Source organism: Chrysoperla carnea, chromosome 1, assembly GCF_905475395.1.
Source record: "Chrysoperla carnea chromosome 1, inChrCarn1.1, whole genome shotgun sequence".
NCBI classification, from domain to species: Eukaryota; Metazoa; Arthropoda; class Insecta; order Neuroptera; family Chrysopidae; genus Chrysoperla; species Chrysoperla carnea.
In genome coordinates, this window is record NC_058337.1 from 61,156,572 (window position 1) to 61,168,938 (window position 12,367).

At 29.2% G+C, this 12,367-nt stretch overlaps 1 protein-coding gene across 1 annotated transcript; it reads right to left on the minus strand.

The window, feature by feature from the left end:
* Positions 1–807: 807 nt before the first annotated feature.
* Positions 808–12,078, minus strand: LOC123303674 (organic cation transporter protein-like). The gene is made up of 6 exons (XM_044886299.1): positions 12,028–12,078; positions 8,815–9,168; positions 5,255–5,513; positions 2,867–3,269; positions 2,205–2,434; positions 808–1,295 (listed from the first exon to the last, which is right to left on the minus strand). The coding sequence occupies exons 2-6, from the start codon at positions 9,157–9,159 to the stop codon at positions 865–867; spliced, it is 1,668 nt and encodes a 555-aa protein (XP_044742234.1). The 5' UTR covers positions 9,160–9,168; positions 12,028–12,078; the 3' UTR covers positions 808–864.
* Between the last annotated feature and the right edge of the window lie 289 nt (positions 12,079–12,367).

Consider the following 12,367-nt stretch of genomic DNA (forward strand, 5'->3'; position numbering starts at 1 on the left):
GCGGATGACGCAATAGGGTTGAAATCTCGAAAAACGAAACGAAATGTAGACTGCCAGTGAGCCCCTTCAACCATTTCCGAAGAAAAATTGCTGTTATGAATTTTGCCTATGCCAGCCCTTCTTTTGATCGAATTCGACTGGCGTAATCCCTTTGAATATTTGAGATTTGCTTAACAGATCTCTTTCTAAAATATATCAATATCCTATTGACAATTCGTAATTTTTTCCAATAATCTTTCTTGAGGACAATATTTTCGTGCTCGTTTTATAGATAAAGTTCGTTTAAAAGATATCGTCCTTTTCCGTCATTTTGTTCCCAAATCTTATATACCCAAAGAAAAATAACTTCAATCAAAGAAGAGGTAGGTAGATGGACGAACACTAATTTTTTTCAAGAATTTGGTATTTATTTCATAAAAGCAGTTCTACAAAATTTGGCATAAAGTAGCAGTTAGCTGCATTTTTTTGTGACTTTTTTTCAAATAAAGGTTTTTAATTATTAAGAAATTAAAATTTATTACGGTTGTGTCAAACTGTATAAACAATTACAAAAATAATTTATATATAAAATTAGTAAATATTACATTAATAGGCTGATGGATTTACAAGTAGAGTATACAAAATTAATACAACTCTCTCTTCATATAAAATCCATCAGCTTAAATACAGACTATTTTAATTTTAAATCATAGACTGAGACAGTAACAATTGTAATATTATTGCTCAATCTACAAAAATCTAAAATTTTCTGTTAATATTGTAAATAACACTTTCTTAAAAAATAAATCTAATATTTGGTATGGCTTCTATATCATATATAATATAAATAATACTATAACATATATTTTAGAAAAAAGTTAATTATTAAACTTGCATGCTCCCGTGCGATTTCATATCCGTTGCACTGTTCACTAATTGTAAAGTACTTGATGTTGCTTGAGTGCGTAAGCAACATGCAAAATCACAAACACCTTCATTTTCACCAAATTGTTCCCCATCATCTAATGTTACTGGTAGGGTCCGATTTAACGTTTCCGGTAAGAACAAACATGTTACGGCACCTAATATTGATAAGAACCCTAAAATCAGTTCGGGTAAAGCACGATTAAATTCACCCAAGTATAAAATATGTGAACTGAAAAATGTGGCTGCATAACCAGCCACGTGTACAGCTGCAACTCCTTGACCACGTACTTCTGTTGGTATTAATTCTACAGCATATTGTGCACCAGAATTATAAGCAACTGTTATACCAAATCTAGCGATTAATGCTAGAGCTAACGTAAAGTAAACATCTGAAAAAAAAAATACAGGGTGCTATTTTAACTTTAATTTGCAAAATAATGTATAAAACAAAATTCTCAATGATTTCGCGTTTAAATAAAAAACACTTCTTCACATTCTATGACTTTTCTAAAAAAACAACAGCTCTCGCATATAAAATTAATGAAAATATCTGTTATTCATGCTCAAATCATATATCTGAGCAAATATTTAAATATGCATTAAAAATATGTTTTTCCAGATAAAATTTATCTTTTTTCCCCAATAAGATACGAATTACCTACAAAAATTATAGGGTTCCCTTTGAAAAAATGAAATTGGCCGCCATTTAACGCTAACCCATCTCCGCCTTTTATAGCTAACCAATCAAAAAATAATTTTTACAAAAGTTGAAGAATTTGATGGGGCACATGATTTTCTGACATCAGATTGGACCTAGCTCTTTGGGTTTCTTTAAAAGTCAATTTAGATCCTAAGCGGTAATAGATAGAATAACACTTTAAATTAGAAAATTGATCCACATAAAAAACTAACAGTTTTCATCTAAACCAAGTCAGCTTTCGGAGTAAATGCGATTTAAAAGTATGGAATTATTGCATTTAATCCAAAGGAAACACGCTTATTACGGAAATATGCATTTTGCATTTCGATGAAATGCAATTATGACGTATTTTTAAGTCGCATTCCCTCCGAAAGCGACTTTTGAACGTTTTTAAACGCGAAAATTGTTAGATATCGCACTAAGAGTACACCCCTGCAGGTAAATTTAGTGTGATATCTAACAATTTTGAATCTAAAAATATATTAACTTTATTTGAGATCTACCATGTAAAATCTTTTTGAACTTTTTTCTTTCTATGCTTTTAGTGATCATTTGGGTTTTAGATACATGCACATATTTATTATTATTATTACCATACCTGGATTTGGCACTGTCGTTATTAATATTCCAGTAATAGATGTAAACAATCCACTGATAAATAGCGAAGAACAGGCCATAGCCTTGCGTCCAACTATATCCTGTAAACTTAATATTAACAGACAAGCTGGTAAAATTGCGGATGAGGTTATTGTAAACATTACGAACGGCGAAAAACCAAGACCATTTATATTTCTGGATATGGCATCATAGCATAATGTTATCACCATCCTGAAAAATGCATAAATATCACGTTAACTAAAGTGCTGACTGAATGGCGGCATGGAAATTAAACTACAAGAGTTGATTTTAAAAAAACCCGAAAACAAAGTCGATCGAAGTAAATTCTCTTTACGAAAGTAAACTAACAGATTTTCTAAGTTGTTAAAGTGGGTTTCATCGCTGCCAAAAAACTGATTTTTTCGATAAAATTTAAATGTTAAAAAAAATTTTTTTTTGTTTTTCGATATATGTCATGCATTTTAGGTTGCATGCAGCAAGGTTGGGCAAGTCTATTTATTATATCCATAAGCTACGAACAGAAGGCTAAAATCTAGTTGTTCCACTTATGATATGTTGCCACTTTTATGTATGTACTACGATATAAGTGGTAACATTTTACTGAACGACAATGAAAATGGTAAATTAAAATAAGATACTAACGATTTGAATATTAATATACAAATTTTTCTCCGTAAACATGGTGTTTTAAATAATCCAATCAAATGGCCAGTTTTTTGAGATGAAATATTTAATTCACAATATTTTTTCAAATCTTCGATAGCTGTATCAGGTATTGTTTTGCCATTCATTTTTGCAATACGTTGAAAACATCGAATTGAGTCATCTATACGTTTACGACTTATTAACCATTGAGCACTCTCTGGCACAATAAAATAAAATGTTAACACAATTAATAATGGTAACGTAATGAAAATTAAAAATGTTCGCCATGTTTGTGAGTATACGGCTACCCATGGAACTATCATACACCCAATACAATAAAAAAATCCAATACATACATTCAGACCAAATGTTCGCATATTAGGACGAATGTATTCCATAACTAGAAAAAAAAAAATTTAATTGACAAACCCTTGAATAAACGAAATAAATAAAACGTCTCATTATCAACTTCCCAGTACATGTAGACAGTTATTGTAATGGGTCCGAATTTCGAAATCGAAATTTTCAACATATCTTTAAGATTCATGGTCAAGACAAGGAATTAACACCAATTGGGAGAAGAAGTATGCGTGTGAGTGTGTATGTACTTTTTAGTAATTTTTTTCTGGTTAGTATCGCGTGAATAAAAATGATATCGACTTCGAAGATGTTGATCGAGGAGCGTGGACCGCAAGGGTTGCACCAGACCCTACTCATGATTTGTTTATTTAGTAGAACAATCCGGCTGAATTTAATTCATATTTTGTATGCTGTGATATAACTAAGTGAATTTTCTACCCAACTTTATAGTTATTCTATCATTTACTTGACTCATGATGAAAAATGTTCAGAATGAAATTTAGCAAATTCATAATATTATCTAAAAGAAATTACAGCGAAAGCATTTAAAAAATAACAACGTGATATTTTAAGGAAAAGTGGAAAAATTAAGCGTATTCCTCTCTTCTTGCAACCGATAGTATCACACAATACGATTTAACAAGTGAAAACAAACAATTGACTGAGTTAATTGTTGAAATACCTTGCATAGACAGTGTTGATTACTCACATTAAAAATACATACATGCCACACATGCATAACTAATATTCCCATCTAATACATTCTATAAAATTTACGCCTAATTTGCGCCCTCATGGCTAAACAGTGACGTTTACGAAAAAATGTTTCAAACAAAAGTTGGTTATTTTTTTTATAAGCAATATTTATTACATTTAAACTTTTTTCTATCTCAAACGGTTTACAAGATGACCAAGACCCAATTGACCAATGTTGCTCATTTACTAACTCGAACTCACTTTTTACGTCCTGAGTACGCTGTAAAAATTTCAGCTTGATATCTGTTTTCGTTTTTAAGCTATCGTGTCCACAGATGGATGGACGGACGGCCGGACGGACAACCGGAAATGGACTAATTAGGTGATTTTATGAGCACCTATACCAAAATTTTATGCGTGGCATCAATATTTTTAAGCGTTACAAAATTGGGACTAAACTTAGTATATCTTGCACATACTAAGCTTTAGTTGTTTGAATAACAGTTGAATAATGTGTACATCAAGACCAACAAGTTATAAAGAACCCAACAATATGTTCATGTTATATGCTAGCGAATAAATTTAAATAATTATTAAATTTATTTGCAGTTTTATTGAACGATCCCTTACTAGTTGTGTTTTGACTAAAAAAATACATACAATTTTTTTTACGTAATTATCTAACACTTGCTATTTTGTATTCTATACAAGCATTCAAAGTCGGCAAATTGGGTTCATGAACTGTGAACCCATAACAAAGCAAATTTTTTATAATTCATTTTGTCTGACATTCCAAGAATTGATAAAATAAGTTTGATAAAATAGAAAGTGCCTTAAATGCTAAACAAGTTATTGAAGATGCAATGAAAAATAAATGGCCGGGGGCTTGTACAATTTGGCAAGGGCTGCAATCTTTCAATTGCTTTCCATTTTTCAATCCTCGCAAATATCGCATTTTTCGTTAAAAACGTTAAAATCGAATTTTTCTTTTTTCAAACTAATCCACCTGGTTCTCCAAATCTGGTAATTAGAATCGTAAAAATTTTGCTTTATTATGGGGCGGTCTAATGGAAGTAGTTATCCTTAATCATACAAGATTTTTACTGCAAATTTCTCTTTCAGGTCCAGTAAATATTTTTTAAGAAGAAATACTATCTGAATCGTAAATGTACTTAACTACTAACAATTGGAAGTAAAAAAATGTCAGATACCTCATTCTGAATTAATATCTTCACAATTGTAAAATATGGAGCAGAAGTTATTAAGTAATTATTTCTTAGAACATACCATTTTTATAATTCTATTCACATCAAATATTATAACACTAACCTATAATATACATCATCACAAAATTACTATCAGTAGCAATTCCTGCAATGAATCGCCCAACAGCGAATGTGGGAAGGGAGTTTGATAAAAACGTAATAATATTTCCCAGCACTGCCAACATATTCGCCAATACAAGAACATGTAACCGCCCAATATAATCAGCCAAAATACCCAAAGCCATCGATCCAAATACAGATCCAATAAAAAATAGGGATTGTCCCAAGACCGGTTTCCATGCATCGTTACAAATCCAATTCAACTGCCAAGTAATATATAAATTATTTGAACTGATTTATTTACTATTTCTGATGTAACTATAGATTTAACTAAATAACAATTATTTTTAGTCTACGATCCCGCTGCAAAATCACTACATTTATATGGCGATGAAAAAGTGCCTGCGAATACTTTTAATTAAACTAATCAAATATCACGTACTTAGCAATGCATGTAAAGACTTTTATAGGCGCCGTTGGTCGCAATCTTTTCTCAGTCAGGTGTAAAGAAATAATACCTTGTTATATTTTTACGTTCATAACGTATCAAATTAAAGCTGCCTATGAAAAAGTCTTTAAATTTAAGTAAACAAGGGAACCAAATTTTGAAAAAAATCAATGAACATTATTGTAATTAAAAGTATTTGCAAGCACTTTTTGTTAATCGGCATCCTGTTATAAGTTTGAATTAACTATTATATATATTACTATTTTTGCAACGGGATCTTAGACTATATTTGATCTTATTCGTAACTCCAAGAAACTACATTTATTAATGGGAGCTGAAAAAAGTAAAAACATGCATCTCCATGGTATAAACAAACAAAGAACCATAGAACATATAATCTATTTTATATCATTCAAACTATAATTTGTAAGTGAATTAGCAGAAATTTCTATTTTCTGCCATTTTATTATATAATCGAAGATAATGTTTACAACCTCCTCTCTATTTGATATTTAAATCAGAAGAGATCAGCTCAGTATTCGAATTGAATACCAAATTTTTGCTCTTGTAGCAAGTAGGATGTTCTTTGTTATGAGCTCCGGAATTTTTTTTTTTTTTTGCGGGATTATCTTATAATTGGCGGATATGCGTTTTTTTTTTTTTTTTCATTTTGCTAGTTTTTGAGATAAACACGTTTATAATTTTGTTGTCTTATCCAGTATAGTTACATTGGTCTCACTGAAATGTCTTAATGCGGTATTGTCAGTCGATTTTTTAAATTTTAACATCAAATTTTCTCTATATAGGTACTTTTGTATGTACATACTCTTCGCAAAAATGTTAATGAACTTTAAAAAAAAAAATAGAAAAGATTGTGATAGCAATGACCTCTAAATCAAGTGCCAAAACATTTTAATGCAATTTATTTTAAAAATAAACCGATGCAGTGACCTTACATTATTGTACTACTAACTAAAATTATAAAATATGTGTAGAATTAGTTTAATAACTAGTTTAATCAGGATTGTAATCATATTTTTCGAGCCACTAAAGAGTAATGAAATAATGGACGATGATCTTGATTCTTATTATTTATAAATATCATTTTAATAAATATCATAATTTTTTATAATTTAACGATTTAGCGATTACAACACCTCATGGCGTAGCTTGAGCGAGTCAGGTATTGAAACTGTAACACTCCAACGTATCTCTGATAACGGAAATATTTTAATCTGACATGTATAGTAACTCGGGTCAGATTTTCATACTGGAGGTTCACCTTGATGACCTGATCATACTGTACCTTCATCTGACAAAAATTTTGCTAAGTTTTCCTAATGGGACGGCTTCATTATTTTTTTGACACCTTCACCTAATTATTTTAAGAGATGTTCCGACTAGTCGGCAAGGAAGACAATCCGAGCACTTTTTTTTTCTTGTTACTAAACTAAACAAACACATTATTCTTATTTAATTGTAAACATATTAAAAACTGCTGCTTCTATTTTGTACACACTTTCAAGGTCAAACACTCCGACACCGAGCCTGTAATTGAGCAACAAATTAAAGACACGTTTTCCATATCCGCAGATCTAGACACTAAAAATCCGTATCCGTATCCGTATTCGCGGATATATATTTTTATTGATTCGTCACATAACTATAAGGTATACACTCTATAGACATTGTACGCGCAAAAGTATTTTATCGATTTACTAAGCTGCGGCTTGTGTAAATCGTCAGATGATATGTTTTTCGTGTTCTTTAATTTTTGCTTTCAAAATAAATAAAAAATTAGATTGCGTTCAAGTTACTACGGTAAGGTTTTTTTGTCAACTTTGTAGCCCTCCTATTTCCTTGCTCCACGCTTAAATTGTCAGATTATTGAAATGTATACTTTTATGCATGTAATTAAGCCACTATATCTTAATCTGACGCGCTCGAATAAATTCACCAATCGAAATTTTTTATTAATCTAATCGTCTGACCTACACGCGTATCCCTATATTAAGGGCTGGTATGTGGTGAAGGTGTTTAGTGAGGTCCAAGGAATATTCCATATGTTAATATGATGCGCTTCCTAAATTCCCTCTTGTATGTCAATGCATGCATTAGTTATTATTTATAAATACGAGGCTGGAATCATCGTTGAATTTAGTCAAAAAGCAAATGATTTTACTCATCAAAACGCCTTTGCATGTGATATAAATCTTGGTGATGATACAATTAGCAATTTTATCAAGAAAATAAAAAGTCGGTCATGGTTTATTATTGTAATTAACATTCAAAACTTTTGTAAAATGTATGTGATATGAGTACTAAAACAATTTTCTGTTTAGGAAAATATTTATTTAGAAAAAGAAAATTTTATATTTATTAAAAAAAAAAAAATAATAATAATTAAAAATTTTCGCAGGTTATTATCAATCATAATTTTTTACTTCACAACCGTTAGTTTTTCCTTAGAGAGGATTTAGACCAACAAATAGGTAAATGGCACGCATCTTTAGGAGGTACAATTATTATTTAAGTATACGTAATAAACGTTTTTTAATCAACTTCAATTGATTACATATTACTAACTCTTAATGAATGAGTCTTACTGAATAAAACGTATATACGTATAAATGAAAAATATTTGAAGTTTTTAGTTTGATATCGATCGGAATAGAAATATAATAAACTTACTCAAATCCATTCCAAGCTCTTTCAAAGAATAATTTTTACGAATTTTTGGAAAATAGTTCATTAAAATTTATGAAATATTTTATAGGCATCAATTTTGTAAGATTTTCTCTATACATTATGATTGTCGTCGAAAAAAACTTTAGGCCACGTTCAAGGTGAATATAAAATCTCTCATTTTGACCTTAACAATTATTGGTTAAACTTTTTTTCGTAAAATAATATTTTCAAAAGTTATTAGTGTGTTACAATTTTATTGCTACATTCGATAGGGTGAATTTAAGAAAACTAAACTGCATGAAATACTTGTCTAGCGATTGTTCATGAATGAATTGCAAAATTATGATTTTGTTCTCTGGTCGTTTGCTCATCATATTGTGCATGATAATTGTACATTCTACGTAATATATTGTATCACTGAAACATACCTCATCAACAATGCTGCTATAATTATAATCTAATGTATAAACCCAGCCATTTTGACATAGTAAATTTTGATCCTCTTGTGAATAACATCTTTCATAGTGATGACTTTTCACTAAAGTTGATTCCAGCTCCATATTTGACAACGAACGTCGCTGTATATTTGAAGTCGTATTTGTAATAGTGGCTATACACTCATATCCATTGGGTAGAACGCTGATAAATGTTTGTGCAAAATAATGAAATGCTGATAAAATATTTATCACAGAAAATAATCCCATTAAAATATATTGTTGGGGACCAAAATCCCCAGCAAATGCTAACATTTTATCGACATTCATCATTTTCATTATGTTTCCCTAAAATAAAATTAAAAAATTGTTTGAATATGCCCGTTTTAAGAATATAAAATTATAACTTCAATGATCAATTAGATTGTTTTGTTCCATTGACGGAGAAAATAATACTACGAAAATAAAAATTTCGAACATTTTTCGAAAATAAAATTTGTCGTAAAACATGAAGCTAAACAAATTCATAAATTATTTCTGGAGAACTTAATTTAAAACACTATTAAAATAAAAAATACCATAACATAAAATCGTTGAAACATCTTGTATTTAGAAAAAAAATAGTTTAATTTGAATGTTGATTTTCATAAAAGTAATGTACAGGCTGGTTTATATTTCGTTTTGTTTTTTTTTTCTTATGGTTACTTCGCCACTCAAAACTTTAGGTATTATAGTTCTGATAACAAAATCAAGTTGATATTTGCTCGATTAAAATTTGTTATTGAAAGGTAAAATATTTACAATAACAAAACTGCATTTACTTATCCAAAAATTGAAAATCCAATAAAGATCCAATCCGTTGAACTTTTATTTGCCGTGATTCGTCAAGGCTAATTGTTACGTTAATTATTCAAAGACAAGTGAGATTTTGAAGGTCGAAATTAAAGTGACTATGTGAAATATAAAGGTATAAAATGTAGCTACTGGAATGTTCGTTGTTAGAACGTGCTACTTCAAATCCAGTGAAGGCAATTATTTGAATGTAAGTACTAATAATCACAAGCAAATATCTGCTACTTTTAGTTTGACTTAATAGTATAGTAAACGAACCTTTTTCCTTCCAAAAACTGTTTGCTGAGTGTATTGACTTGTGATTTTTTGATATCGAAAAGTAAATCAGATAACCAAAGAAACCAGAAATTTAAGATATTTTTATTAATAAACTCCTTTGTGTACCTCCTTCCTATTTAGACTGAATATTTGATATCAGCGACCCCAAAAGTCGTTTTATACGTCATTAAAAGACCTAATTTGCAAAAAAAATGTTAATTTTTATTTCGGGTGTCCACTTATGTAAGCCAAAAGAGAGAGAGGGTTACAAATTAAACAATTTGTCTGAAAATTCGAAATCAGCGACCCCAAAACCCCCTTATACGTCATTAAAAGTCTAAATTTACAAGAAAATGGTCTTTTTTATTTTGTCTTTCAGACCTCCGAAAAGAGGGGGGGGGTGTCATAAAGGAGTTAATTAATAAAAATATCCTAAATTTCGGGTTACTTTAGCATTTTTTCCTTTTAAGTTATTTTATTCTATCTGATTTACTTTACTATTTAAACAACCTTCATCCTCATGGCACGGGGATTAAAACTAAAAGCTTCCACTTTAGGCATATAGACTTTTTTTAAAGATATTTTTCTGAAGCCAATGCAAAAAACCGCAAGTTGATACACAGCAAACAATTTTTTCGTAGATTCCAAAAATCTTTCGTTTATTGTACTATGGTTTACATAAACGAACTAAAATTTGTTGGTATCTAAAAGGTTGTGAATACTCACCTATTTATAATAGGTTTTTTTTATTAAAATTATAAGACAAGATAATTGTCTTCACATTTTTGGGTTTAATCTCGAAAAAAAGATCTTATTTAAAAAAAAAAATTTTTTTAAGATTTTAAAAGCAACACAAAATAGCAAAAAATATTAGCGAATCAAATTTTTTGACTAATAATACCACCAATGGGAGGCAAATGGATTATAATAAATTTTGGAATACTATTTATATAAAGCTCCTTATATGACCAGTATCCACCTTCATAGATGTGCCACGAAACTATTAAGTTATATATAATTTAAATAATTGTAAGATATTCGACAAAATAAGAAAATTCCCATTTTGCCATTTCAACCTCTTTGAGCTTAAGCTTTTAAATTACTTTATTAAGCATTCGTTATAAGTTCTTGCATAAGTAGAATCTTATTTTTTGTTTGTTCGAAACATCTTTTCACAAACCGTATAGTTTTGGAAAAAACAGGCTGAAAGGTTTTGCCCAAAATTGTTTTTTCGTATCAAAATTCCTGTTCCTGCGAAATTTAGGCACTTTTCGAAAAAAATTTTAAAATAGATCCAATAAAATTTTTTGTTTTTTGTTTTTGTTTATTATAAAGATCATTTTTGTTCAAATTGAATGAACAAACGCACATAAAGCTAGATTTTTGCTATCAATTACTGTTTAAATTATTCGCTTTACAACCAAATGTTTCACATAAAAATTGGTTTCGTATTTATAAAGAAAAACTTTCTAATTTATAGCGTTTATCTAAATTTTGTCGGTTTTGAATCAGAATGAGATTTTAATTGAACCTGAAAACTTAGATCGAATTCGATGCCAGTATAAAATGTGTGCTCTTGAATAAAACATTTTTCGTTTGAAGCATTTTCCTCGATTTAATTTATTTATCGAGTTTCAAGAATATGTCAACTTAAAAAAGACACGCTCTATCCCGCTCTTACAACCCAATTATTTGTTAATGTCGTTGATTACAAATCTATTTAAAATTTCATTTTCAATTCACGTACCTTCATTATAGCATAAAAAATTTTCTTGAACAAAATTCAGAAAATCATTTCTAAAAAAGATATTAGCAAACACTTAAAAATCGAAAATTTTCAGCAACTATTTTGGGAATTTTAAAAAAATACACTAAACGCGTCACAAAAATTTCTCATAAGGACATGCCAATGTAATAATCAATGAAAACTATCAATAATTATATATAGTGGGCTAATTAGTTTGTGAGACAACTTGTTAAAACGACTTCTGTTTCAAGTTAACAATATTCCAAATAATATTGTCAATATTTGAATTATTAGGAAAATAAACATATTATTATCATTATAAATAAGTATACAAAATGATATAAACTTACTGTTACAAAATAGTTAACTATTAATTTAAAAAATAATTTGTACTCCGATACCGGTTATTATTCATAAATCACAGATAATATTAAATAATTTACAAATATTTAATTTTTTTTTAAACCATTATTTATGTTTACATCTGTGATAACATTGTTAAGGTAAAATTTTCATAACAAAAATATATTTATTTCACAAAACTCATGACCATACAAAGATTTATTTATCACAGAAAGAAATTTCGTTAGCTCACACAAATAGAATGTTTTACAAATGTCCTTAATAAAAAAAATAATATAGAATCACATTAGTTATTATAATTATGAACAGTTCAACAATTATATATTT